The 25,339-nt window shown below is 54.7% G+C and overlaps 10 protein-coding genes across 10 annotated transcripts; 6 read left to right on the top strand and 4 right to left on the bottom strand.

Annotated features, from left to right (window-relative positions):
• Window positions 1-1,065: 1,065 nt before the first annotated feature.
• BBK36DRAFT_1123007 (enolase C-terminal domain-like protein) lies at window positions 1,066-2,646 on the top strand (the record flags this gene model as incomplete). The annotated part of the gene is made up of 4 exons (XM_024891002.1): window positions 1,066-1,147; window positions 1,239-1,272; window positions 1,364-1,512; window positions 1,613-2,646. The coding sequence occupies 4 exons, from the start codon at window positions 1,066-1,068 to the stop codon at window positions 2,644-2,646; spliced, it is 1,299 nt and encodes a 432-aa protein (XP_024747851.1).
• A 1,113-nt stretch (window positions 2,647-3,759) lies between these two features.
• Window positions 3,760-4,523, top strand: BBK36DRAFT_1142481 (NAD(P)-binding protein; the record flags this gene model as incomplete). The annotated part of the gene is made up of 2 exons (XM_024893528.1): window positions 3,760-4,254; window positions 4,287-4,523. The coding sequence occupies 2 exons, from the start codon at window positions 3,760-3,762 to the stop codon at window positions 4,521-4,523; spliced, it is 732 nt and encodes a 243-aa protein (XP_024747850.1).
• A 2,803-nt stretch (window positions 4,524-7,326) lies between these two features.
• On the top strand, window positions 7,327-8,551 carry BBK36DRAFT_1135829 (hypothetical protein). The gene is given in 2 exon segments (XM_024892776.1): window positions 7,327-8,477; window positions 8,497-8,551. The coding sequence occupies 1 exon segment, from the start codon at window positions 7,488-7,490 to the stop codon at window positions 8,352-8,354; it is 867 nt and encodes a 288-aa protein (XP_024747849.1). The 5' UTR covers window positions 7,327-7,487; the 3' UTR covers window positions 8,355-8,477; window positions 8,497-8,551.
• A 128-nt stretch (window positions 8,552-8,679) lies between these two features.
• BBK36DRAFT_1135828 (hypothetical protein) lies at window positions 8,680-10,030 on the bottom strand. The gene is made up of 3 exons (XM_024892775.1): window positions 9,798-10,030; window positions 9,675-9,738; window positions 8,680-9,320 (listed from the first exon to the last, which is right to left on the bottom strand). Exons 2-3 carry the CDS (start codon window positions 9,732-9,734, stop codon window positions 8,685-8,687), a joined length of 696 nt encoding a protein of 231 aa, XP_024747848.1. The 5' UTR covers window positions 9,735-9,738; window positions 9,798-10,030; the 3' UTR covers window positions 8,680-8,684.
• BBK36DRAFT_1170227 (hypothetical protein) lies at window positions 9,806-10,345 on the top strand (the record flags this gene model as incomplete). Its single annotated transcript, XM_024895417.1, has 2 exons — window positions 9,806-10,032; window positions 10,177-10,345. The coding sequence occupies 2 exons, from the start codon at window positions 9,806-9,808 to the stop codon at window positions 10,343-10,345; spliced, it is 396 nt and encodes a 131-aa protein (XP_024747847.1).
• A 683-nt stretch (window positions 10,346-11,028) lies between these two features.
• Window positions 11,029-11,495, bottom strand: BBK36DRAFT_5940 (cytochrome-c oxidase, subunit VIIa; the record flags this gene model as incomplete). Its single annotated transcript, XM_024898325.1, has 4 exons — window positions 11,029-11,119; window positions 11,190-11,220; window positions 11,320-11,362; window positions 11,472-11,495. The coding sequence occupies 4 exons, from the start codon at window positions 11,493-11,495 to the stop codon at window positions 11,029-11,031; spliced, it is 189 nt and encodes a 62-aa protein (XP_024747846.1).
• Window positions 11,496-11,773: 278 nt separating this feature from the next.
• On the top strand, window positions 11,774-13,111 carry BBK36DRAFT_140492 (ribosomal protein L22). The gene is made up of 3 exons (XM_024897468.1): window positions 11,774-11,882; window positions 12,039-12,814; window positions 12,952-13,111. The coding sequence occupies exons 1-3, from the start codon at window positions 11,839-11,841 to the stop codon at window positions 13,089-13,091; spliced, it is 960 nt and encodes a 319-aa protein (XP_024747845.1). The 5' UTR covers window positions 11,774-11,838; the 3' UTR covers window positions 13,092-13,111.
• Window positions 13,112-13,595: 484 nt separating this feature from the next.
• On the bottom strand, window positions 13,596-14,685 carry BBK36DRAFT_1123219 (hypothetical protein; the record flags this gene model as incomplete). Its single annotated transcript, XM_024891028.1, has 4 exons — window positions 13,596-13,967; window positions 14,029-14,309; window positions 14,366-14,546; window positions 14,599-14,685. The coding sequence occupies 4 exons, from the start codon at window positions 14,683-14,685 to the stop codon at window positions 13,596-13,598; spliced, it is 921 nt and encodes a 306-aa protein (XP_024747844.1).
• Window positions 14,686-16,271: 1,586 nt separating this feature from the next.
• BBK36DRAFT_1123685 (hypothetical protein) lies at window positions 16,272-19,457 on the top strand (the record flags this gene model as incomplete). The annotated part of the gene is made up of 1 exon (XM_024891088.1): window positions 16,272-19,457. The coding sequence occupies one exon, from the start codon at window positions 16,272-16,274 to the stop codon at window positions 19,455-19,457; it is 3,186 nt and encodes a 1,061-aa protein (XP_024747843.1).
• Window positions 19,458-19,810: 353 nt separating this feature from the next.
• Window positions 19,811-24,656, bottom strand: BBK36DRAFT_1176485 (P-loop containing nucleoside triphosphate hydrolase protein; the record flags this gene model as incomplete). The annotated part of the gene is made up of 7 exons (XM_024896023.1): window positions 23,901-24,656; window positions 23,173-23,847; window positions 22,504-23,072; window positions 22,343-22,440; window positions 20,265-22,286; window positions 20,121-20,196; window positions 19,811-20,047 (listed from the first exon to the last, which is right to left on the bottom strand). Exons 1-7 carry the CDS (start codon window positions 24,640-24,642, stop codon window positions 19,811-19,813), a joined length of 4,419 nt encoding a protein of 1,472 aa, XP_024747842.1. The 5' UTR covers window positions 24,643-24,656.
• Between the last annotated feature and the right edge of the window lie 683 nt (window positions 24,657-25,339).

Below are 25,339 nucleotides of genomic sequence, written 5' to 3'. Positions count from 1 at the left end.
CAATGATATTAGAGGCCGACGATGCGGAGCTGGTGTTTGTCCTGGCTCGAGAGAGACGGAGCCGCGGTCAGAGGCTTGGCCAGACTGACGCTCATTGGCGACGACGAGAGCCGGACGGTTGACCTGCGGTGCCGCGGAACCCACAGTGTGGAGCTGCCGCTGTGAGATTGAGCTGGGGGAGGGGAAATGGAGAGGAGGAGGGAGAAGAGTGAGGGGCTTGGAGGAGGGAAAATGGCAGGGTAATTCGTGGTGCTACCAAGTACCGGTATTTGATGTCTGTGCATGCTACGACATCGGAGGCTATAGGCTCTAGTACTTGGCTTCTACAAGTATATCAGAGGCTCTGAGCTCTGGATTAGCAAAACATAATAGGTAATATTAAAAGGGAAATCTATCTTTGAATCTACCTCTACGTTGTTATTCTTCTCTGCCGCTGGGAAGACTCAGTCAACCGTTGAGTCCCTTGGACAGACTGCAGCAGATGGACCACACAGGATAGGTACCTTATGTATGGATTCAGCAGTAGATAGCGGCCCCAAGCTTTCATTAGGTAAAATAAACGAGAGGACACTGCTTGTTCCGCGTCCAGGTACTCGATGGCCTCTCTAGAGTTTACCTGCATACCTAGACTGTGAATGGCAGAGACCTCAATCACGTTGCTTGATATCCATCGTCTACCATGTATCTCGGGTAGGTGTCCTAGGTAGCTGTGATTAACAGATGCTACAACTGTCAACACCCAATATGTTCACGACTCAGGTACCTGGTTTTATTCCTCGCTCTATTGATCAAACTAATTATACTTGGACTGCTCTGTAGCTTTGCGCTCTTCCCATCGCCACTTCTCACCCAAGGCGGCCCTCGGGTCATCTCAGCCCGATTCTCGTCAACACCACCGGCACCCCACACGTCGATTTGCACGCCTGTCACCCGCATCTCCATATCCGGTGGTCGTTGGCAAACCCATTTCTGCACACCAAATCCTCTATATTTCCAGCCTTCTCCTGTTGTTGCAGCTGCACGCTGGTCCTCCCTCTGCCAACTCCAACAAACTAACCAAGCATCATGCATACCACGAGTAGCTCGGTCCGGCAATTCCCCACGATCAAGGCCGTGAGGTCCTACGTCATTGGCGGCGTGGGCTCTGGTATGTTGAGACAACAGCTCGAAGCTGTGGCTTGTCCTCATTGTCGGCATCAGACCTCACTTATATGTGCTAACGACGTGATGCGAAATAGGCGGTGATTATCACAACGTCAAAGGAGGTCACTGGTATGTGGGCACTTATGCATACTACCTACTTCTTAGTAGTATGGCGGTTCTGAGCGATGAGGGCTGACACTCTTTTCTCCCTCCTTCACAGGCTCATCGACAGTGACATCTCTACGCCATGCTCGCAATGGTCGCAGTATCGCAAATCGCGTACCAGCTGGGGCATCAACGTCCTCGGTTCCTTTCTGGTGGAAATAGAGGCGTCTGACGGGACTGTCGGCTTTGCAACTGGCTTTGGAGGTGAGCATCTATTGCATTTAGCGATCTGAATCTCATCAGTCTTCAACGAACATGCCATTATTCAACTCCCGGTACTGATCCGTTCCTTTCTGCTCACAAGGCCCTCCTGCATGCTGGCTGGTTCACCAGCATTTTGAGCGGTTCTTGGTTGGGGCTGATCCGCGGAACACAAACCTGCTCTTTGAGCAGATGTACCGCGCTTCCATGTTTTACGGCCGCAAGGGGCTTCCCATCGCCGTCATCTCTGTCATTGACCTGGCCATCTGGGACCTGCTGGGCAAGGTCCGGAACGAGCCTGTCTATAAACTCATTGGCGGAGCCACCAAGGAGCGCCTCAACTTTTACTGTACCGGGCCGGAGCCAACAGCAGCCAGGGAAATGGGCTTCTGGGGTGCCAAGGTGCCGCTTCCTTTCTGCCCAGAGGAAGGCCACGAGGGACTCCGGAAGAATGTGGAGTTTTTGCGGAAGCATCGCGAGTCTGTCGGGCCCGACTTCCCCATCATGGTCGACTGCTACATGAGCCTCAACGTCTCGTATACGATTGAGCTGGTCAAGGCGTGCGCCGAGTTCAACATCAACTGGTGGGAAGAGTGCTTGTCTCCCGACGACACGGATGGCTTCGAGCAGATCAAGCGCGCGCACCCCACGGTCAAGTTCACGACGGGCGAGCACGAGTACTCCCGCTTTGGGTTCCGCAAGCTCATTGAAGGCCGCAACCTCGACATCATCCAGCCCGACGTCATGTGGCTGGGCGGCATGACGGAGCTGCTCAAGGTCTCGGCCATGGCGGCTGCGTACGACATCCCCGTCGTTCCGCACGCCAGCGGTCCGTACAGCTACCACTTTGTCATTTCGCAGCCCAACACGCCGTTCCAGGAGTACCTCGCCAACTCTCCCGACGGCAAGAGTGTGCTGCCCGTCTTTGGCGACCTGTTCATTGACGAGCCCATCCCGACCAAGGGTTTTCTACTGGCGAGTGATCTGGATAAGCCTGGATTTGGCTTGACCATCAACAACGCTGCCCGCTCCAAGCTCATCCCCTCAAACTACCTCCTCAGCCCCCCTCCTGTACAGCAGCCCGCGCCGCCGTCTCAAAATGGCGATGACAAACCAGCCAACGGCGTGTCGGCGTAGAGAGCATTGTGTGAATTCACTCAGAGTTGCTTATGCGAGTCGCAATAACGGCGCCGAAGAGGGTGGTCCGATATAGACGCTCCCGAGTCGGAGTCATAAAGATGGCATTGTCAGCCGATACTTGGGAGAGAGTTTAATAATCAAGGAAAAGAAAGTACTCTCTATACATAGCACAATCTTCAATGCAACGTTGAGTTCACTAGGTAACATCGACATGTAATACCAATAGCACAGCTGTTGTCATGTTCGTGTTTCATATGCAACTGGTCGAGAACCAGGGCTCACCCAGCCCTTGCATCTTTCGTGATGGAGGCGTTTTGTGACAAATCCGCCATGTGTGCCCGTAGGTAAGCAAAGATGCGGATACACGACTCCATAAAACTGCCTTGTGCTAAAACCTGGGGAAGACTTGGGGGGTTAAAGGGGTCGCAGAGGCATCGTGACCCCACCGGCTCGCGAGTGCCCTGCACGCGGGTTGTTGTTGCGTCGACTCCCCCAAGACCCAGATCCAGATCTATGGGGACGGTTGAGCAATATTTTACGGTGGCTCGGGACGAGAGGGGGGTTACAGTATGACTCGCCGTTGCGAATTCCAGACTGCAGAGGGGCTCACCGTATTGTGGGGTCGATCAGAAACGGTGGGATGGGGCTTGCTCGCCCTAGAAGCCCCCGAGGGCTCGGATGGAGTTCTGCCGCAGGTAACGGGCCTCGTCAACGTGGAGCCGCATTTATAGAGTCGTTGAGATGGCGATAGCCTCACAACGGGCTTCATTGATTCTACAAGAGAAGACTGTTCTGCAAAACGAAAGGAGGACAGTACCTAAGGAACGGTTATTTCTGCGCCGCGCTTACTTGGACCTGGCAGTTTCTCTGGTGCCCCTCAACACCTTGTTCCCCGCATGGTGAACGACAGCGAGAGATCGACGACGAGACGGTTTCACTATTATCTACGCTCAGCATTGATGATTGATTCTTGAGGGCCTCTGGATTGAATCGATCAATACACGGACACGTTGCTATCACGCAGACTCTACAACCATACAGTACGGAGCAGTAACATTTTGCACTTCTGTTTCCGATCAAAACCTCGGCTAAGACGCCGCCACAGCTGTCATGCCGCTCAAGGGGCTTCTGGCGGGCAAGACCGCCATCATCACAGGTGGAACAACTGGCATCGGACGGGCCATCTGCCTCGGCTATCTGCGCCAGGGATGCAGCGTCGTGGTCAACCACCTCGGCCTGGACAAGGACCAGGCGCACCTGGATTCGCTCATTGCCGAAGCCAACGCCATCTTGGCCGAGGATCCTGCTGCCGGCCGCCTCGCTCACGAGGCCGGCGACGTGCGGGAGGTTGAGACCGCGGCCAAGCTGGTGGCCAGGGCCGTCGAGCACTCGGGCCCGGCGCGGCGCCTCGACATCTGCGTGTCCAACGCCGGCGTGTGCACCTTTGCCGACTTCCTGACGCTGTCGCCGGATCTGCTGGAGAAGACGTTCCGGACAAACGTGGACGGCGCCTTCTACGTGACGCAGGCGGCCGCCCGCCAGATGGCGCTGCACCAGAGCCCGACGGGGGGCAGCATCATCGGCATGTCGTCCATCTCGGCGCTGGTGGGCGGCGGCCTGCAGACGCACTGGGCAAGTACGGCATCCGCTGCAACGCGCTGCTGCCGGGCACCATCCGGACGCAGCTCAACGAGGAGGACCTGGCCGACGACGCCAAGCGGAGCTACATGGAGGGCCGGATCCCGTTGGGGAGGACGGGCGAGCCTGGGGATCTGGCGGGCCCGGCCATCTTCTTGGCCTGCGAGGAGCTGAGCGGCTATGTGACGGGCGCCCAGCTGCTGGTGGACGGCGGGCTGTTTGTCAACTTGCAGTAATAGTAGAATGAGGTGTTGCGTCTCCTTTTGTTTCCTTCTTAGAGCGGTGTTGTCTTTTTTCGAAGCGAGTTGATGATAATACCTATATCATCCCGCATGTCTATTACTCCAGCATGTGTTTGAAAGTTCAAGTCCAGGACCATAGGCTTGTATGTGTCACTGGCAGTCGTCATGATGGGCTCGAAGCGCATCTGCGTGTTTACTTGGCAGCGGCTGATTTGACTCACGTAAAACAACGGCGGCGGCGGCGGTACTTTTGCGTTTTTGCATCAGCGCGGCCTGGAGTTCGGATGAAAAGGTCCTTGGCCAAGGAATAAAGCGCGCGCAGGAATATGTAAAAAGACACAACATGCAGCCGTATGTCATTATGGAGCTCGCCTGGTGTTGTTCGCGGCCATAAACAGCTTCTCTTGCCGTCTCTCCCCCCGGGTCCTCCCCTGAAAACTGTGACAGCCACCGTAACGAATAGGGCTTGGCGTTTACATAACAACAAAAAAAGAGGCAGATGCAGCTGCAACCGGGCCTTTGCTCATCAACGTGTGAAAATTACTGCTCCGCCCTTTTCTTTTTGATGGAGAGACATGAGAGATACATAGAGATTCCCCCTTGTCCGATGGTTTCCGGGGAGGATCCGCTGCCCCGTCCCGGGTCCGGGGTTGACCCTCTCGGGTGGGCCGGGCTTGACGTCACAGTGGAACCGGCCAGCCTTGGATGCTGTTCCTCCTCGTCTTTTCTTCCCTTTTGACATGTGCCAGGTATCTTTTGGGTTGCTTCTTCCAGGTCGTTTCTCACAATCGCAAATCAGGCCGAACTTAAAAGCGGTCTACCAACATTGCACGTACACAGGAATTCCCATGGCGATCCCCTCTCGGGATCCGAGCAAGGGAGATGATTCCGGTGTGGCACAGTCTTGCAACCTGCCAGGGTACACGAAAGGGTAGGGCCAAAGAGGGCGACCAACATCTCGCCATCCTGTTCCTAGATGTCGCTCAGATCTGCATCATCTCGGTGATGTGTAGCTTCTCACGGTGCGGAAAACAGCTGATCATCTTTGCTTGTAATCCCGTCCGCTTCCCATTCTCGAAAACTCTGTCCCCCCTTCTTCCCGCCTCAAGCCAATAGGGCGGCCTTCCCACCCACCAACATCCGGTTTACACGAGCCCAGGGGCCGGGGCGGCTTCTCAGATTGAGAGATCTTCATATACCGCACCCTCCATCTCAGAGGGCTTCCGGCCAGCTGTCAACGACGCCGTTATCAGCTCGTCCATTATCATTCGCTCATTCGCTTGTTTTGTGAAGAAAAAAATGCCGCTGACCGGTGCACCCAAGGGGGATATCCACTGCTAATGTATGTATGTACAAAGCAAGGCAGAGGCGCGATTGGAGGAAGGGGGCTTCTTGGCAAGCTTTCGGTTCTCCTGGTTCTCTGGCGTTTGCCACTATGAGCGCCGGCTCGCATGTCGGTTTCGATGTGCAGGGCAAAGATCCGCGACTGACATCGGCTTCGGCCATTTCTATTCATCGGGGAGATAAGGGCATCAGCAAGGACACACTGCTACTGTGTTGTCTTCCATAATAGCGACTTGTATATCTCCTCGACGGGCTCAGCAATGGGATACATGTGCCTTGTGGCCATGTACATACATGGTGCAGTCGTCACCTTTGTGAGCCGAGTATGACGTCGCCATGTAAGAGCCACCTGAAAGCTACATGTGCCTACATGTCCCTACATGCATGATGCAGTTCTCTTTCTGCCAATGGCGATGCAGGCAAGCAGGATGCGCCACCCGCCATCGCGGCGAGAGGGCTTTCTATATGCTGGGTAAGGTAGCTTTCACCACCTTATCACAGTGAATAAGCAGATAGACAGTTACCTGAGCTTTCACATATCACAAGGAAAAACTGTCAAGGAAACTCTCAGCCTCCTCAGCCTGGCTCTGACCTACGTAGTGGCTTACCGGCCCTTCTCCACAACACCGTCACTCCTTTGCCCATATCTCAGCCCGCGGGTTTCACGGAGGTGGAACCTGGCTGTGGATAAAAAACAACTGGAGCACTTGTCAACATGCTGTTTGTCAAAGTTCAGAGTTCGCCAACGCAAAAAACCTGGAGAAACAGCAAGGGAAATGACTCGAATTGCTCCCAGCATGGCCCGAGTGGAACCCGCGTGGAGAAGGCTGATGCTCAGCCAAAGTGTTGGATGCACTCGGGGGGGTGTATGATCGAAGCTGGGCTCGAGACGGCGAGAATCTATAAAGACCTTGATTTCCTCCACCGTTCTTGACGGTAGAATCATTGCATCTACAGGGAGCTGGTACTCACTTACATATCATCATCTTGACATCTTCCCCCCCGGTCTCTTACATCCTTGTGAGAGAGCAGTTGACAACCAAAAAATCACCAAAGACCATAATAGGAGATATAACAAAAATATCCCGTCACCATGGCCACTCTCAGCAAGGAGCAGCAGACCGAGTTCTACCAGCATGTTGCACAGGTCAAGAAAGACCTCGACGTGAGGGTAGCCGAGACAGACTCGTTGCCTAGCTCTCCTGAGCTGGCATCATCGGGCAGCTCAAGAGACAGCGTCTCCAGCATCCCAACCCCCATCTCACCCCTCGACTCTGAGGTCATTGCCGACTCCTTTGTCTTTGCATTTGATATCGACGGCGTCCTTGTCCGAGGCGGCCGCCCCATCCCAGAGGCCATCGAGGCCATGAAGGTCCTTGATGGCGAGAACGAATATGGAATGAAAATGTAAGTGTATATCAATATAATAATGGTTTCGCTCTTTGTGTCGTCTAGTGAAACATCCATCTAACGTTTACTTTCCTTAGCCCTCACATCTTCCTTACCAACGGCGGCGGCAAGACCGAGGAAGAGCGCTGCCAAGATCTATCTCGCCAGCTCCAGCGCGAGATCAAGCCCGGGCAGTTCATCTGCGGCCACACGCCCATGAGGGAAATGGCCAACAAGTACAACACAGTCCTGGTGATTGGCGGCGAGGGCGAGAAGTGCCGTCTCGTCGCCGAGGGCTACGGCTTCAAAGACGTCGTGACGCCCGGAGACATCATCAAGCACAACGCGGCCACCACGCCGTTCCGCAAGCTGACGCCCGAAGAGCTGGCCAACTCGCGCGAGCGCAACTTTGACGACGTCGTCATCGACGCCGTCTTCGTGTTTGCCGACTCCCGGGACTGGGCCGGCGACATCCAGATCATGCTCGACGTGGCCATGTCCCAGCAAGGCCGGCTGGGGACCCGCAGCGAGACCTTTGACGAGGGCCCCCCCTTTTACTTCTCCCACAACGACGTCGTCTGGTCTGCTGCCCACGAGCACGTGCGCCTCGGCATGGGGGCTCTCCGGCGCATGTTCGAAATCACCTTTCGCGATCTGACGGATGGCAAGGGCAAGCTCCACACGCACGCCTTTGGCAAGCCCCAGGTCTCGACCTTTGAGTTCGCCGAGCGGCTGATGCAGTCGTGGCGGAGCACCGAGCACGGCATCTCCGGGCCGCCGCAGACGGTGTACTTTGTCGGCGACACGCCCGAGAGCGACATCCAGGGCACCAACGCCATCAACCAGGTCGCCGACAACGACTGGTACAGCATCCTGGTCAAGACGGGCGTATACCAGGACGGCACGGAGCCGGCACACAAGCCGCGCGTGACCGTCAACACCGTGCTCGATGCTGTGCACCACGGCATCCAGCGCGAGATGCGCAAGAAGGTGGTGTCGTCGCTCAAGCGCAATGTTCTGGGTCAGTCGGAGTGCGCTGGTACGGAGACCAACCCGGCTATCGTGGATGATGACATGCTCGTTTCTGTATGAAGCGTTTTGATTGCCTGCTGGTACTGGATATTTTTGCGAAAGGGCATTGTGTGATGGAGTACCTGGAGTTTTTTTTTGATGCACTCAGACGGAGCATGAGTGATTTTCTTTTCCCTTCTCTTCTCTTTTTCATCTTTTCCCTTCTTTCAAGACACTTTCGTTGTCATTGGCAGAAGCTGATGTCCCCTTTTCATATACCCCAAGCGATCTATCGCGCTGATATTAGATTCTCTTACTACATCAATCAGGATGTTAGACACTTGCCTAGATAGGTTGTCTTTGATTATATCAACTTACTCTGGCACCGTCATGCTCAACCGTGAATATGAATCATTCAAGGAAGACAAATCTCCCCCACTGCGATGCTGCAACCCAACCAGAACGGTCCACAGCCTCCTGTCTATCAGATCGTCTCTCAAAGGCCTCTTCGAGGGTGATTCTCATAGAATACTCTGCGACGTGTTCGCGTTCCACGTGAAGCCAACCTTTCCACGCAGCAACCAGATCGCCCGCCCCCATTCCGCCGAGCACAATCGTGCCCCAGAACTCACGAGAGAGGGACGCTGCAGAAGCCCTGTCGTAGATCATGAAGTGCTCGGCATCCGAGATGAAAGATCGGATAACCTCGAGGTCAGTGCCGGAGCTTTCGTCGCAGGGCGACTGCTGGACGTAGACGTGCTGCAAATCATTGTCGGCGCATGTGAGGCGAGTGGCGTCGAAGCGGCCCTCAAGGTCGAGGACGAAGAGCGCCCTGGAATGGGGCGGCGAGACGAGCGTCGATATCACCTTGTATACCAGCGGAAGGCTGCGGCCAGAGAGGGCGATTGTGGGCGCTTGGGTGGCTCGAAACTGTCGGGCGGCGAGCTGGTCGAGTTGATCCAGGTGCGTGAGCTTGACTCGCCCAGTGCCGGTGCCGCTTGCTGGAGTCTTTTCGAGAGCCAGTGATGCGCGAAAGCTGTCGAGGATCTGGTGCCATATTATCCGGGATTAGTGTTTGCTTCTCAGGTGAAAAGTCGCAAGCTATGTGTGTAGATGAAGGAAGCACGTTAAAAGGGGGGGTGTTGTTGTCCAAGATGATCGTTGATGGAAGTCTGATTTCGCGGCCCTTCTCTTCTTCCCCTTCAATGATTGAGTATGAGGTTTGAACGCCCTTTGTTCATCGATATGAAGAGACCCCTTAGACTTCAGAGGAAGCTACAGCATTTTCTGTCGCAGTTTTTGCAACTTGAAGCTGAAGCCGTCGCCAAACGAGGCCCCCCGGCATTTCGTGACCCAAGCCATACAAGCCTCAGCGCCAGCGACGGCAAAACAAAAACTTACCTCATCCAAGCTGGCCTCCTCAACCGCCTTCAGCAACTGTCCGCCCATCGCCGCCTCCATCTTTTCCGCCCCAAAACAGATTTCAAGCTTCGCCCTCGCCAAATTCAAAGAAGAAGAAGAACAAAAGAAGAATGACGCCTCCCTGCCGCTCGTTCCCCGCCTCGGAGCTGCCCCTTCGGATCCAGCAGGACGCCTCGGGCCGGCGCCGGAAGCTCGACGACGCGGGCTCCGTGTCGCGCAGGATCGACCTCTCGGCGTGCGAGCTCTTCCAGATGCTGCAGTACAAATGCGAGGTCCAGCGGCCGCTGACGCGCGAGAGCCCGGTGCGGTGCTTTGCTGTTGACCGGCTGTTTCGAAGGTTGGTGGTAGTGAGAATTTGAGGAGCACACCCCGCCGAGGAACGGGCTTCACAGTGGCTTTTTTTCTTCATCTAAAGCTGTTACCCTTTCTTCTCGGTTGGAACCCATTGAAGTCAGCTCAACTGACGATTTGATGATTTCAGGTGTAAGGACAAAAAGGGCGTGTTTACCGTAGAGACGACCGCCTGGGAAGGGGAGAGAGCCAGAGCGGACAGCAGCAGCAGCAGCAGTGAGGGCAGCGGGACGAAAGAGCCGCCGAAGCCGCACCAGTGGTCGTCGAGCTGGCACGATGCCGACGAGGCAGCGCCGTGATGGTCCGGCGCATTGCAAGTTGAGCAAGATTGCAGGACAAAAGCACTCTACTAATATTTCTACTACGATCTCTGGAGCGTCTAATTACATACCTACTCTACGACACTTAGATGAGGGTATGCGCTGGACATGACATGTCGGAGCGCTGCCGTTTTGGCTTTCGGAAGTCCCGTCTCACCTGCTCACTACGACTCCTCGTGCCAGAGTCGCCGGGCTTCAGTGAGCCGAGCCAAGTCTCGCTGCACTGGTAGATGCGCGCGCACATCACCGTCGCAGGGCTCCCAAGGCTATATGTACTTGGAAGCATACCTTACGTCTCGACTACACATGGACCATGTGGACTGGCTTCACTCGAGACGAGCTTCAAGCACACAGAAAAGGGCCCTGGCTCCTCAACACGGCTCCTTTCACTAGGAGAAGAGGATCCCGCATGAACAAGGAATGCCGTATGTCAAGCGAAATAGTAATACAGTCGAATTGCCCCGAGACTCATTAGTCTAAGCAGAGGTTCGCCTAGCTGCCACTCTTTCTTCCCGTGACATCCGATGCTTCCACCCGGCAGCCATGCTCCTGCAGCCATGGACAGACTATTGGTCCCGCCAATCCAGCTTCTATTTGACCAGCAGTTGCTCATATCGCATTCTCTCCCCGTCTGCCCGTCTAGACAAGATGAATCCCCCCCTTTACTGTGCCTGTTTCGCGGCGGCTCGCTCGGCCTCCTTCTTGGCGTAGTAGGCGTCTCGGCCGTTGGTTCGGGGCATGTGGTAGCCGTACCTGTATCGTTGTCAGACGGGTATGTTCTTCGCGAATCAGGGTTATGGTTTATCGTTTATCGAGTCCGTACCAGTACCAGTTGGCCATGACGAAGCCAGCTCCTGTTGCGATGTAAGCCAAGGGGAACAAGGAAGACGCAATTCCAGTTTTGCAGCTGAGCCAAAGCTTCGCGGACAACTAGAGAAGGGTTCAGTATTTACCAAGACCGACGCCGAGGTCGAGGATAAGCTGTCGCCGCAGCATCTGCAAAACCCATGTTAGCTGCCGTCCGGAACAAAAAGCTTCATGGCGGGACCGGCCGAGAAGAGCTGCCGTGCGATTTCCGCGCCCATTGGTCGAGCCTCAGACGTACTCCAGTGATTGGTGCGATAGCCATTGTGAGTGAGGAGCTTTCCAAGCTGTTTGCGAAGCCGCGAGATGCGTTGTTTGGCTGTCTAATGGGGGTTTGGAGTAGCGAAAATGGAGATTCTTGGTATGGATCGAGCAATGGCATGGTCTGATGTTAATCCCGCTAGGCGGTGTCACGTGATGGCACGATGATGGCTGTTCGGCGGATTCTCGGCTGTGCGAAAAAGAAGCGTTTCGTGAGAATTGGGCTACTTTTTTGTTAGTCGAAGCGGGAAAGATTGAATCTGGGTCGCATCTTCAGAGTTCCTCTTCAATGGGCTGTAGAACAGCGAGTTGAGGTTAAGCCAGCTTGCTACTGCATCGTCGCACCAATGAGTCTACGGCTGGCCACTCGGCGGCTGGCGCTGTCAGGTAAGTGATTTGTCTTTTGCCTACTAGGTTACCTGGAAGGGAAAACTCGATCGCCTTACATCCATGTTCGCTGGCTGACTGGGATTTACCAATTGTTGCACGCAGGCCCATCCTCCCCAGCCTCATCGTTGGCGCCGGCGCAATGCGTCTCGAATCGAAGCCCCTGCGCGGTCGCTCAGCGCCGTCACAAGTGGTCCATCAACGTCTTCAAAGGATGGGGCAACAATAGCTCCAAGGACTCTGGCGACAAGGGCCAAGTCCCAGTCGCCTCCGAACTCGACGACCCCAAGAAGCGACAACAGTTCCTGCAGAGGAATATGCGGGGAGGAGTCGAGGACAACATCTTCCAGGAGGAGATCGAGGCCGCAAAGCCGGCGCCCGACTCGCCCGCTGCCCAGCAGCCAACCGAGGAGCGGACCAAGGAGAGCTTGGCCATGGTGGTCGACCCAGATGTCCGGGCTCGGATCCGGTGGCAGCGGAAAAAGGTCATTCAGCTGGTGCGCCGGAACGGGGAGCTGACCAAGGAGGAGAAGATCAAGATGACGGAGCGAGAGCTCATTCACAAGAGCGACTTCTTCCCCACCAGCGTCAAGAAGCTGGTCATGCTGGCCCGGCAGGTCGCCGGCAAGCCCGTCGACGAGGCCATCCAGCAGATGAAGTGGTCCAAGAAGAAGTTCGCCGCCGAGGTCAAGTACCACCTGGAGGAGGCGCGGGACTTGGCCATCGTCCAGCGCGGCATGGGCCTCGGCAAGGTCAACGGGGAGGTTCTCGACAAGCCTCGAAAAGTACAGGACAAGGACGGCAAATGGTTGGAGATTGCAGACCCGACTCGCCTCTATGTTGCGCAGTCGTGGGTCGGGCGAGGGCCCTGGCGTGGAAAGGAGATCGACTACAAGGGCCGAGGGAGAATGGGCGTCATCCAGCATCCAAGCACCAGTAAGACATACTTCCAACCCCTCTTACCCTTCTTCCGAGGGGTCGTCGCAATTATCCGTGGCACCCCTCATTTCCCCCCCTTCACTCTTTGATCAGAGTTGCTGACCCGCGCCCCCGCCGCGCGTGTGTTATCGTAGGCTTCACAGTCATCCTCAAAGAGGAGAAAACCAGAATCCGAGAGTACGAAGAGCTGAAAGCCAAGGAGGCACAAAAGGGCCCCTGGGTCCATCTACCAAACCGCAAGGTGCATGGCCAGAGGCCCTATTACTCGTGGTAGAGACAAGGAGACGTTGGGGTTTGGGTGAAAAGTTGGGAGCAGACCAGATTTTTGAAACTTGACCCAGCAATTAGAGCCGGCATGACAATGAGCATGTACCTGTATCAATATAGTATGTACAATGAAAAGAAACAGCACACTCGGGCAACTGGATAGACTCTTATCAGCTTTGGCTCCCTGCGTCATGTAACTCGAGGCCCCCTTTCACAGTATCCGTTGTTGGCGAGACCGAAGGAGAACACACCTCCGGCCCTGGCTTGGGATGGCCCGTCATCCAGCTCTCTGTTGTGCCAAACGTCGAATACTACATCATATTAGAGGCTTACTCTCGAGAATGAAAGGCATCGCCTTGAACCCCTCTCAGTTCCGGATCGTCGACATAACCCATGCAACGGAAACACATGGAAATCGGATCAAAGTTCAGTCCTCAATTGTGAGCTAATCCCACTACCAGAGCAAAGATCGCTAGTTCGCCTGAGGACTATCAAGGACACGATATGCAGATTACACCATGGCTCTTGGCTGCTGCCGAGGTACCATGTCTTCGTAGCGGTTGGACACCATTTCGATGTCATTGGAATACTTTTCGAACGCGCCCTGGCCGTGCCCTGAACTGGGAGGAGGTTGAGAAATGTCGAAGGAGTCGTGGGTCCGGCTGCGGTTCTTCAAGAACCAGAACGCGGCAGCCAACCCGATCCCAACAACGGCAACTGCGACTCCCAGGCCGATTCCAATAGCCGCACCTTGAGACAAGCCACCACCAGCCGCAGGAGCAGCTTCGGACGTTTCACTAGCAGTCGGAGTAGAAGTGGTAGAGACGACAGAGGTGGATGAGTCTGCTGACGTGGTGGTAGCAGGCGGCGATGTTTCGGAAGACTAGGTCACTCAGCGTTAGCGATCATGCAGCTCCATGGTCATGGGACGTGAGAAGGCGTACCACGGCGCTCGTAGTGCCCGAGGGGGAAGCGGTTGTAGTCGACGGAGCCGAGGTCTGAGCGGGAGCGGTAGCCGGCGCTGTGGTGGTAACCTGTTCGGTCGTAGACGGTGGCGCCGTGGTCGGCGGGGAGGTCTGGACAGCCGTTTCCGGAACCGAAGTGGTCGAGGCCGGGGGCTCAGTTGGAACCGGTGTCGTCTCGCCTGCCGGAGCGCTTGTCTCTGCGGCTGCTGGCGCTGTCGAAGCAGCCGGCGCTCCAGTCGGCGTAAAAGCCAATTGTTGTCCTATCAGCAGATGAGTACACGAGATGCTTCGACCGTATGATGAGGCCCTAATTTACCCTGACAAAAGGATCCCGCTAGATAGGCCTGGATCTGGACATCCGTAGCACCACATCCAGTCTGGCCGCAGTCTCGAACGCCAAATCCGAAGTTGGCGTTGGAACACAGACAGGCAGCGTCATCCGCATTAACGCAGCCATACTGGGCAAACTGGCCTCTGACTTGGTTCGCACATGTAGGCTGCCGCAGCGTCAGAGAATGCTCAACGTCGTCAACATCTGGATTGACCTACCACACAAGCCGGTGTATCCTGGGCGGCAACACCGTCCACGTAGATCAGACTCAGTGCGCCAAGCACCGCCGGAAGAAGGTACCGCATGTTGAAAAGATAAGGTAATTCCCAGTTGCTGTTCTCGCCCGCTTGAATTGCTCCGGAAAAAAAGAAAAGGAAAAAGAAAAAGAAACACAGAAGAGAAAAAAAGAAGAAGTGTCGAAACTGGAAATCAGGCCGCTGGAACGAAGTGGGCGAGCAGAAAGACCGGTTGGAGCCGCCGAGTTTTTCCTCTATCTCTCCTTCTCAAATCGCTCTCTTTCTATTGTATTGTATTGAACGGCAACGCCACGAAGCTCCGGTGCAAGAAGGTTGAAACGACGGGCAATTAGGAAGTAGGAAGGCTAAGATAGGCGTCGACGACCGAGCGTTACCAGCACACACGGTCAGACAGCTATCGGAAACGGACTCGCGAAAGGCTGTGCAGTCTGCGAGCAAAAAGAATGACGCCGAAGGAGTGGAATGCAGATCTCGCAAGGAAAGGGAGAACGAATCAGTGAGAATGGCCGAGGTCTGCGGATGGAATGGCCATAGAAGGGGGCTTGAAAAGGGAGAAGCGACGAGTTGTCGAAGGAGCGTAAGAAGTGGAAGAAGTCTCGCTTAGAGTCGTAAGGAGCGTGGGTGGTCTGTATCTGTAAGAGGCAGACCTCGTAAGAAAAGAGTGAATCTAGAGAGAGAGAGAGAGAGAGAGACAAGAAGAAGAGGAGGAGAACGAGAGGCCGAATCGCAGTCGCTTGCGGAAAGACACGATGGAGGACGAGTAAAGGCTCAAGCTTCACGTCCCTGGAAGGAATGGAACGCTGTGCATCCAACTCCCAGGTACCTTAATGATCTACGGAGCCCCGATCATTAATGATAGGGATGCAATCCCGGTCCTGGGCCCACTGCAAGCTCCCGGCCAGCGCTAATAACGCGCTCCAACGCCCTGGCTTCCAGCTCCGTAGCCGCTGAGGGACCTGCTGCATTCTGCAAAGTACCGGATACATGTAGGGGGGACCATCTGAAACATGGAATCATGGGTGGTTTTTCATGTACTAAGGCATTGAGGCTGTAACGGGGGCAGAAAAGGAATAGTGCGGCAGTGGTGAAATAGTACTAGTATCCCCGGCGGCAGTGATGTCTGGGTATAGCTTAGTATTACGAAGGGGAGACACATAATAGTCTGAGTAGAGACTCTTCAATGTAGTATTTGATGCGATGTCATTGCATTGGGGGCGAATACCTTATCTCGTTGTGAAGATCGATTGGGTGTTCTTTCGTACATCTCAGCCCAGGGCTGCTGCTGCCTGAGGTCATTCCTTAGCTCCTAAGCTGGGATGGGTACAACTACAGGCAGCTCGGCATTACATCAGGCGGTCGGTAGGCTAACCTGAAGGTACTGTACTGTAGCAGTCTGCATAGTACCTCGACCTCTTATTGGTAGGACAAACGGCAACCACCAGCATTTTGCATCTTGCAGATCCCATCAGCCAGACCAGCCCATCCCATCTCACCGTCAACACCCGACGGCTGCCCTTTTCGCGCTCCTCACACTCCAATCTCGCCTTCCCCTTCCGTTGGCCTGGACCGCATTTCTTGCTCTATGCCGCGGGCCCTGTGATGCCGCACCGGAAAGGCCGAAGACGACGACGACCATGGCCAATCCTGTAGGCGAGGACAGTTGGCTGGCCTACCTCGACGAAACCACGCGCACCGCCTCCGATCTCGAGCAGCGCGTCAATGCCGTCGAACTCTTCAAGCGCGCCGCCGGCGCCGAGCCCGGCAGCCTGCGGATATGGCTTGCCTACTGCAACTACTTCTGGTCTCTCTGGGCCGACAGCCAGTCCGATGCCGCCGGCTGGTCCGAGGAGGAGCAGATGATGGGCCGCGAGCTCTTCTCCTTCGGCTCCGCGTTGGACCTGTGGCAGCAGGGCTACGAGGCCATCAAGTACCGCATCAGCGACAGCCATGTCCTCTGGAACCGCTGGATATCGCTCGAGATGGAGCTGCTGGAGAAGACCAAGACTCCAGAAGGTGTTAAGCGCATCACGCATCTCTTCCGCGATCGGCTCGTCACGCCTCATCTCACCTGGGACGACACGTCGCAAATGTACTCGAGCTTCCTGTCGGAATACAATCGCGCCGCATGGGAGGAATCGATGAAGGACATCACTGCGCTATCCCAGGAAGCAAAGCGCCTCATGGCGGAGCGAGATCCCTTCGAGCTCAAGCTGCAACAGGCAGCTCGCGCAGACGATGTGGAGGCCCAAAAGACCATTATGGCCGAATACCTCGAGTGGGAGACATCACATGTCCACGGCGGCCAGGCCATGGCTGACATCAATTTCAATCTCTGCTGTGGACTCTATGCCAGAGCCTTGACCGGCGTATTCGCATCCGACGAGTCGGTTTGGCACCAGCACATAGTCTTTCTCTCGTCCTCCTACGCCGACACCAAAGCCCCTGAATATCTACTCAATGCCCTTCGCAGGGCCGTCCAGCATTGCCCCTGGTCCGGTCGCTTATGGAATAGGTTAATTCTATGCGCGGAAGAGGCGAAATTGGACTTCTCTGAAGTGGAGTCAATCAAGCACGCCGCGACGAGCGAAAACCAGCTGTACAAGCACGGCATGGAGAGCATGATTGAGATGTATGTGGCGTGGTGTGGCTTTCTGAAACGAACCGCCATGGATGCGAACGCTGGAGATGAGGCTGTCGATGTGGCTGATGTAGGGCTGAGCGCGGCTCTCGAGGACGTCGAGGTCGTCGGCAAAAGGCTTTACGGCAAAGACTTCCAAGGCGACCCCAAGTTTCGACTGGAGCGCATCTATATCCAGTATCTGACGGAAAAGAAGGGAGCCATCGACGAGGCGAGAAAGCAGTGGAACAAGCTCGCCAAGGCCCAGATTCACGCTGACAGCCACGACTTCTGGTTCCGCTACTATATGTGGGAGATGCTCATCTTCTCTTCCACCAACACGGGCAGCAGCCCCGTGCCCTCTTCTGGCGGCGTCAGCTTCCGGATACCCACGCTCGCCACCGCAGTCCTTCAGCGCGCTGTCAACCGGCGGACGATCGACTGGCCCGAGAAGGTGCTGGAGGTCTACATGCAGCATTGCAACGACTACGAACTGTCGCATTCCGTGCGCAGAGCGGCAGATGTCGTGCATAAAGCCGAAAGGGCCATTGCGAAGCGACGTGCTCTCGAGCAAGAGGAGAAGGCCGCCGCGTATGCTGCCTATTATGGCGCGCAGACGACCGATGGTGACGAGCCGATGTCCGGGGTGGTGTCCCCAGGCCACTCGAAAAGGAAACGAGAGGACCCGGCAGATGCTCAGGAGCCTATCAATACCAACAATAAACGCCAAAAGAGCGAGCATGAAGCGCGAGAGGCGTCGTCTAGCCTTCGGAGAGACAGAGAAAACACCTCGGTGCTTGTTACGAACCTCCCCGCCGAGGTCACCCAGACAAAGCTCCGCCAGTACTTCAAGGATTATGGTCACATTAACAACATCACAGCGCTTGTTCGGGAAGAAGATGGTCAATCGTCAACGGCAATGATTGAGTTCAGTACTCCAGAAGAGGCTCAATCCGCACTACTCAGAGACGGCAAGTTCTTTGGGCAATCTCAGCTCAGTGTGCGATCTGCGCATGACTTGACCATCTATGTCACCAACTATCCACCTGCGGCTGATGAAAAGTTCATCCGTCAGCTGTTCCAGGACTGTGGAGAAATTCTGAGTATTCGATGGCCGAGCCTCAAGGTAAACTCGCACCGCCGGTTCTGCTACGTCTCGTTCCGTGATGGTGATGCGTCCGCTAGAGCAGTGGCCAAGGACGGCACCCTTCTCGAGGGGAAGTATAAGCTCGTGGCCAAGTACTCAGACCCCAGTCGCAAGAAAAGCCGCGAGGGTGCCGTTGCCGAGGGCCGAGAAGTCCATGTTTCGGGTCTTAGCCCCTCGGTAACTGAAGACGAGATCCGCGACATCTTCTCCAAGTACGGAACGATACAGAGAATCAACGTGCCCCGAAACATCAATGGCAAGGGCCGGGGATTCGCCTTCGTCGTCTTTGAAACCAAGGATGAAGCTGAAAAAGCTGCGTCAGATCTAAACAAGACCAAGTTCCAGAACCAAATCATCCAGGTCGAGGTTTCAAAGCCCTCCATTGTGAAACCCACGGCTCATGCCGTAGCCCACGATCGCGCGTCTCCGGCATATCAAGCGACCGACGACGCTGACGGCGACAAGGCGTCAAAGCCCTCGGCTGCTGATATTGCCGCGCGCACCATCGCCCTCATGGGTCTGCCCGACACTGTCAACGACGCCCGGGTGCGGGCGCTTGTTGAGCCGTTCGGCCCCATTGTCAAGCTCGTTTTGCAGCCTGGCCATGGCGGTGCAAAGATTGAGTTTGCCGACTCCTCTGTGGCGGGCCGGGCAAGCCTGCAGTTGGACAATGTCGAGTTTGAAGGCCACAAATTGCGCGTCGGGTCCGTCGACGAGCTCCGTCACGCAAAAGCTGGCAGAGTCCCAGATCGCATCGTCCCGCGCAAGCAAGACCCAGCGAGTAAGGGCAAGGACAAGCCGTCCGAGAGTAGCACAGCCAAGGGTTTCACGCCCACGTCGGTCAATGTGAGGCGGCCGACGCTGGGAAGACCGGGTCCAAAGCGCGGACTGGGCTTTGTTGCCCCGAAGGCGTCATCTGTGGCGAATGCCAAAACTGGACAAGGACAAGGGGAAGGAGGACAAGACGGAAAGCCAGCCCCCAAGAGCAATGCAGACTTCAAAGAGATGTTCCTAAGAGGCTCGAAGCCGGAGAGTAAACCCGACGAGGCTGATTAGGAAGGCCGTGAGAGTCATACAATTTTCCTCGGATTGTTTTCGCTATTCTATCTATAGCTCGTCTCCAAATATACCTTTTGATGTACGGACATATAATACATGTATGCGCAAGTAGTTGTCGTGTGTCTACTTGATGGACAAAATCAAGTCTTATCAGATTCCAGTTTCGAAATTTGCCTTGGTTTTCTGTCCTGAGATTCCCATTTCGCCCTCCAGACGGCGGACATGCCTATCCCAAATGCCTCCCAGGTGTATTTACCCTTTGTATATCCATGATCCGTGGCCGGTCTCTGAAGGACAGGCGAAACAAAAGAAGAAGAAGAAACATCCCCCCTCTGTTCAAGCCAAAACATTTACAGGCTGATAGTGTTGACGGTCCTGTCTTGGTTAAAGTCCTGCGAAAACAAACGCTGCCAGACATCGAACCACTTCTCCTGCTGTGCAGTGAGCAGTTTGCCAGGCTGCTTGAAGCTTCGAGTGAGCAATTCGCGCAGCCGTGTGCGCAAGACTTTGATGACGAGCATCGTCTTCCAATCCGGGACGGCGAAGCGACCCCGATTACCATCCAGCACTATCACGCCAGAGTATAGCTAGATACGGAACCCATGTTAGATATACCGGATACCAAGTATTGTATTCAGAAGGCCATCGAAAGCGACTTACATCACAGCGTACGTCACCACAGAGCAGTGCTATGGCGAAAGGTTCTGTCACGGTGGTTTCATGTGCACGATAAACCCTACATTGAGAATTAGAAGATATCCTTCGACAAAGGGATGGGGGGGATGGAGCCAGAGAGCGACTCACGACTTGGTTTGCATGATCGTATAGTACGACAACCATCGCGCATCGAACAGCGTACGGTTGACAGAGGTTGGATGAAGGCTGATGGACTGGTTGTTACCAATGTTGCGGAGGCCCTTGGACCCTGGCACATCCCTCACAAGCAGCTTGGGATAAAAGCTCCATGCAATGACGGAAGTCGAAACGATGTCGTTGTCACTGTTGAGGTTCACCCGCTGGGGCACGTCGACGAACTGTTGTCGACGGCCGCGGCCGCCGGCGGAAAACCGAAGTCTTAGAAGCGCTCGCCGCTCCTCCTCCGTCAAGGACAAGAACCCGGAGTCCGCCAGAGATGTCAGCAGCTGTCCTTTCAGATCTTCAATGTTGGTAAGAGTCTGCTGGTTAAGGTAATTCTTCCGGCAGAATTGGAACTCTTTTCCGAAGCCCCCATTTGCCTGGCATACCCGCTTCCACGCAAGATACGCATTGTAGGTCGTGAGTAAATCCGAGTCCGCACGACGGAAGGCTGCTCTCGCGTTGTTTGCTTGCGTTTGCTGTCCAAAGGGGGCAGAAAAGGGGGACTTGGATGACAAAATGGCCGCAACGGTGATGGCCATGTCCAGGCATTTGAACACCGTCCCCAAGAGGATGAGCTTTCCCAGGAAGACGTCCAAGGGTAACCTCGCCAGTTGATATCCAAGGGGCGTAAGGTCTTCGGTGCCAGTCAAGGCGCGCACATCCACGAGTGCGTCCACGGCGCGGCGTATATTCTTGGCCGAAGGGGGATCCAAAGCATCGCTCAGCGTCTCTTCGATGCCGCCGAGTTTGCAAATCTTGACTCGAATGGCCAGGTCCTGCAAGGAGAGACGCAGCATCTCCGGAATTTGCTGGTCGCTCATCAGCGTATCGTGCCGATACCGGGAGAACATGTGGAAGCACAGCCCATTCTGCACACGGCCCGCACGCCCCCTGCGTTGCTTCGCATTCGCCCTCGAAATAAAAGTATCAATCAGCCGGGAAAGCTGCTTTTTCTCATCGAATCGCATCTCGCGGTGCTTGCCAGTGTCGATGACGCAAGTAACGTCTGGAATGGTGATTCCAGTCTCCGCGATATTCGTCGCTAGCACAATCTTCCTCATCCCCTGAGGGGGTATAAGGAAAGCGGCCTCCTGGTCCTCCATGGCAATTGTGGAGTGCAGAGGGTAGACAAGCCAGCCAGCCGAAAACCGAGGGTCCCCCAGTAGCATGTCATTCAGCGATCTGATATCTGCGATTCCGGGTAGGAAGACCAGGATTGCGTTGCTGTATTGCTGTAGCGATTCATCCACCGCAATTCGAGCAATTAGTTCAACAATGAGATCAAGATCGATTTGATATTCGTTCATTTGAGCGAGCACAGCCTTGGTTCTGTTTGAGTAGCCGGCAAGGCTCTGGGCCATCTCGGCTTTGAGTCCGTCCACTTCCGTCTCGAGCGTGTCATCGTCGAGGTCGATAATCCGGTCAGACTCTGAATTGCTTGGCACATAGCCAGTGAGCTCAACAGCATCCTCGAGGTAGCGGACCATGACTGGGAACGTTCTGCCGGGAACGTTCAGCACTGGCGCACCACCCAGGTACGCCGAAAACCGCTCCGCGTCAACAGTAGCAGACATCAAGATGACCTTCAAGTCTTTGCGGCGTTTCAGGAGGCGTTTGAGGACGATGAGGAGGAAGTCACTATCAATGGAGCGTTCATGAACCTCGTCGAGTACGAGATGTGTGACCTCGTGAAGATCATTGGAGCCTTCAAGCATTCTCATAACAATACCCGTCGTAGCATACACAAGCCGCGTTTCTTTGGACGTGTTTGACTCAAGGCGGATGGAATAGCCGACGAGGGACCTGGAGGTTCCCAGATCGCCCTTTTCATCACCCAACTCTTCACTTACTCGACGAGCTAGAGATATGGCAGAAATGCGGCGAGGCTCCGTGCAATAGATCTTGCACTGCCTGCCTTGCGACAGTTCGTGTTCCAGCAGAAAGGCTGGTACTTGTGTGCTTTTGCCACTATAGCATTGTTAGTTGAGGACAACGTTTATCCAGGAGCGGAATTCTCAACTTACCAGCCGGTCTCTCCGCAGATAATAATCACTTGATTCTGTTCTACAGCATCCAGAACGTGGCCTTTGAATTTCCACATCGGAAGCTGTTCTCGATATTGCTGGAATCCGCGTCAACGAACCACACTTATGAGAAGAAATCGGGCATAGGGGTTATTGCATACCAACATAGCTTCATACTTCTTCCTGCTCGACCTTGACGCCCACAGCTTCTTCAGGTTGTCATCGCTTTCAACGTTCCTTGATCGCTCGGTATGCCCCGACTCGGTAGATTCTGGCGAGCTCTTGGCGTTGTTGCGACCCCTGAACGCGCCTTGTAGGACAACACCGTCTTCCAACTCCTGGTCCTGCCTTTGGCGGACAAGGGCCTTGATCTCTTTCACAACCAGTCGATCCTGCGCATCGAAATGCTCCTTCTTGGCTTCGGCCATCTCAGACCAGAAATCTCGCCAGACGGTTGGAAGCCTGAGATTGACCTTTTCTTCCTTGGGATTACCACTGAATATGTGAAACAGCGCTGCCGTGGCGATGTAAGCCTCCGATTGCTTCACATCGGGGGTAGCAACCTTGGTCATAGTAAATTGGAAGCGGGTGGACTCAATCGAGGCTTCGACATCCGCATTTGCCACGATCTGAGCAGCGTCCTGTGGCTTTGACCACCCAATGACCACCGAGTGGCGGTTAGCAAACGTGGCCTCGGACACAACAGTATAGCTGATGTTGACAGAAGGGTCTCTGGTCATTGTTAGTAGTGTGCTCGCGTATCAGGGACTTGGGGTATAGTGTCCCGACTTGCCTCGAACGGCAGGCTTCTTCTAGGATGCGTTTGGGACTGACGCCCGTCCATTTAGCAAACTCTCGAATAACGAGCCGTGCTCCGTCGGAAGAGGTTACTACGGTCTGGAGCTTGCCAGTGGTCGGGTCAACCTCGCTCTGTGGAAGTGACTCGAACAAGCCCGCGATATCGTCGTCCTCGTCGTTCTCAGCTAGGATTTCCTGTGCCATCTTCTCAGCCATAGCGGTGATGTCGTCGTCCGCTTCCGGCAGGGGCGTGGTATCTTCAGGCTGAGACTGGCTGCTTGAGTCCGCGGCGGCCGTCTTCCTGGCCAAAGCGAGTTGTTTTTCCAAGTCGGCCTTCTCCTTTTTCCACTGTTGCTCTGCCAAGAACTTGTCGAACAGAACATCGGACTCTATTGTCTTCAATTTGGCTTCAAGATAAGCCATTGATACCGCATCCGTCTCATCTTCCTTTTGTTGCTTAGCAGATCTTGACCGCGCCGTTGTCTTCTTCAGGTGGCTCAATTCGAGTAACTTGGCCTTCGTGGCGACGTATTCTGGTATCAAGTCATCCGGTTCGATATCGCCGTCGAATGTCGCATTTGGAACCGATCGGGTTTTGCTCGATCGTTGATTCGGCGCGTTGCTCTTCTCGTTTCGGGTGGCTTGACTCTGACTCAACTTGGGAGTGCTCGTGCGAGAAGGCGGGGTGGATGTGTTATCAGCAGCATCTAGATTGTGAAATCAGAGAATGGTCATGATCGAATACTACGGAGAAGCTGACCTTTGGGAGCGGCCTTGGACTTGTTTCCGTATGGAGGTAGCTCGTCCAGCGGAGATTCACGAGCAAGCCACTCGAGGGCTTCCTCTAGGCCCCAGATATAATCTCGAGCAGCCGGCGAGATATTCGGTGCGATATCCAAGATATGTCGAATAGCCTTATCGACGATGTTCGCAGAGAAGCCGGCGCCGGTGAGTGTCTGCTGTAGCGTCCAGATGCGGGATACCAGATCTTCTTCAGACGGCATCTTTCCAGGCCCAGCGTTCTCGGATGACAGGCTAGACGCATAGAATCGGCTCTCGGCCTTGATATGGTCTAGGATATGATCCATCAATTCCCGCGGCAGCCATTTTTGGGTATTTAGGTTCTCAGCTTGGCTCCGAAGCAGGCGTCGGTCGGTTTCCAGCCGCAAGCACTGGCGCTGCGCATCTCGCTTGACCTTCTGGGAGTACTTGTCAACGAATAGCTGCAGCTCGGATTCCTCGAGCTGCCGTTCAAACTCCTCGGGGCTCAATTCAACTTTCTTGGCCGCCGTCTGCTCGCCACTCTGCTCGGCCGGCTTCGACTGCGACGAGGGGCCATCTGATGCCGCTGGAGGGGCAGTCTTGGGAGTGTTGACGCCCGAGGAAGACTGAGACCCTGTGGGCTCTGCCACTTCCAGACGAGGTTTGGATGCAACGGAGGTCGTGGCAAAGCCTCGTGCCGGGTTGGCTGCTGGCTTCTTCTTCTTCTTTGCGCCCGCCATGGCGATGCCTGGATAAGTGACGATGGAGAGCGACTGATATCGAGTACTATCAACAAGGTGGGCAGTTGAAAGACAAGGGCATAGATAGAAAGTGCAGGATAAGGCTGATAAAGCGGCAAACACTAGCGCAGCAAGTGTTATGATGCTGCGTTTGCGTTATTCCAGCTACCCGATAACAAAACACACGTTTTAGACGGGGACTTGCAGTAGTATCAGCATATTATGTAAACATTCTTCTTGGTTCAAAGGAAATTTATATTTTTCCTAAAGAGTTTATAATAGGATAGAAATATTATAGATATTAGTAGATACCTTGATATAAAGGTATAATATGTGTAGTATAGATATTAGTAGATACCTTGATATAAAGGTATAATATGTGTAGTAGTAGTATAGTTCCTATACCTGTGTTATGTTTCATCCTCTTTCATTACCTCATCAACATAAGTAGGTTATCTTTCTAAAGATATCTGAAATACTACGAATAAGAACAACCAAGTCTTCCATGCTCTGCTTTGACGTAGGCAGTCTCGTCCGAGCTACGAATAACAGATAATATCACACACGTATCATGAAGCAACCCGAAGGAGTAAGCATGTGATTGTGCAGGTACTACCGTCAACTGGACGGCTGTTAGGTCCGGCTCGAGTATTCGGTACCTGGCACGCATCCACGGATACGGCCTACAACGCCTGAT

Source organism: Trichoderma citrinoviride, assembly GCF_003025115.1.
Source record: "Trichoderma citrinoviride strain TUCIM 6016 unplaced genomic scaffold BBK36scaffold_10, whole genome shotgun sequence".
Taxonomy (NCBI): domain Eukaryota; kingdom Fungi; phylum Ascomycota; class Sordariomycetes; order Hypocreales; family Hypocreaceae; genus Trichoderma; species Trichoderma citrinoviride.
This window is presented reverse-complemented; position numbering and strand designations above follow the sequence as displayed.

What these genes read in the sequence shown, in the direction of transcription:
- BBK36DRAFT_140492 (XM_024897468.1), top strand. Translation starts at nt 11,839, where the DNA reads ATGAGTCTACGGCTGGCCACTCGGCGGCTGGCGCTGTCAGGTAA. An exon ending in CGGCTGGCGCTGTCAGGTAA is followed by an intron (nt 11,883 to 12,038) that starts GTGATTTGTCTT and finishes CTCGAATCGAAG; the next exon opens with CCCCTGCGCGGTCGCTCAGC. An exon ending in CATCCAGCATCCAAGCACCA is followed by an intron (nt 12,815 to 12,951) that starts GTAAGACATACT and finishes GTGTTATCGTAG; the next exon opens with GCTTCACAGTCATCCTCAAA.
- BBK36DRAFT_1135829 (XM_024892776.1), top strand. Translation starts at nt 7,488, where the DNA reads ATGGCCAACAAGTACAACACAGTCCTGGTGATTGGCGGCGAGGGCGAG.
- BBK36DRAFT_1135828 (XM_024892775.1), bottom strand. Translation starts at nt 9,734, where the DNA reads ATGGAGGCGGCGATGGGCGGACAGTTGCTGAAGGCGGTTGAGGAGGCC. An exon ending in AGGAGGCCAGCTTGGATGAG is followed by an intron (nt 9,321 to 9,674) that starts GTAAGTTTTTGT and finishes ATATGGCACCAG; the next exon opens with ATCCTCGACAGCTTTCGCGC.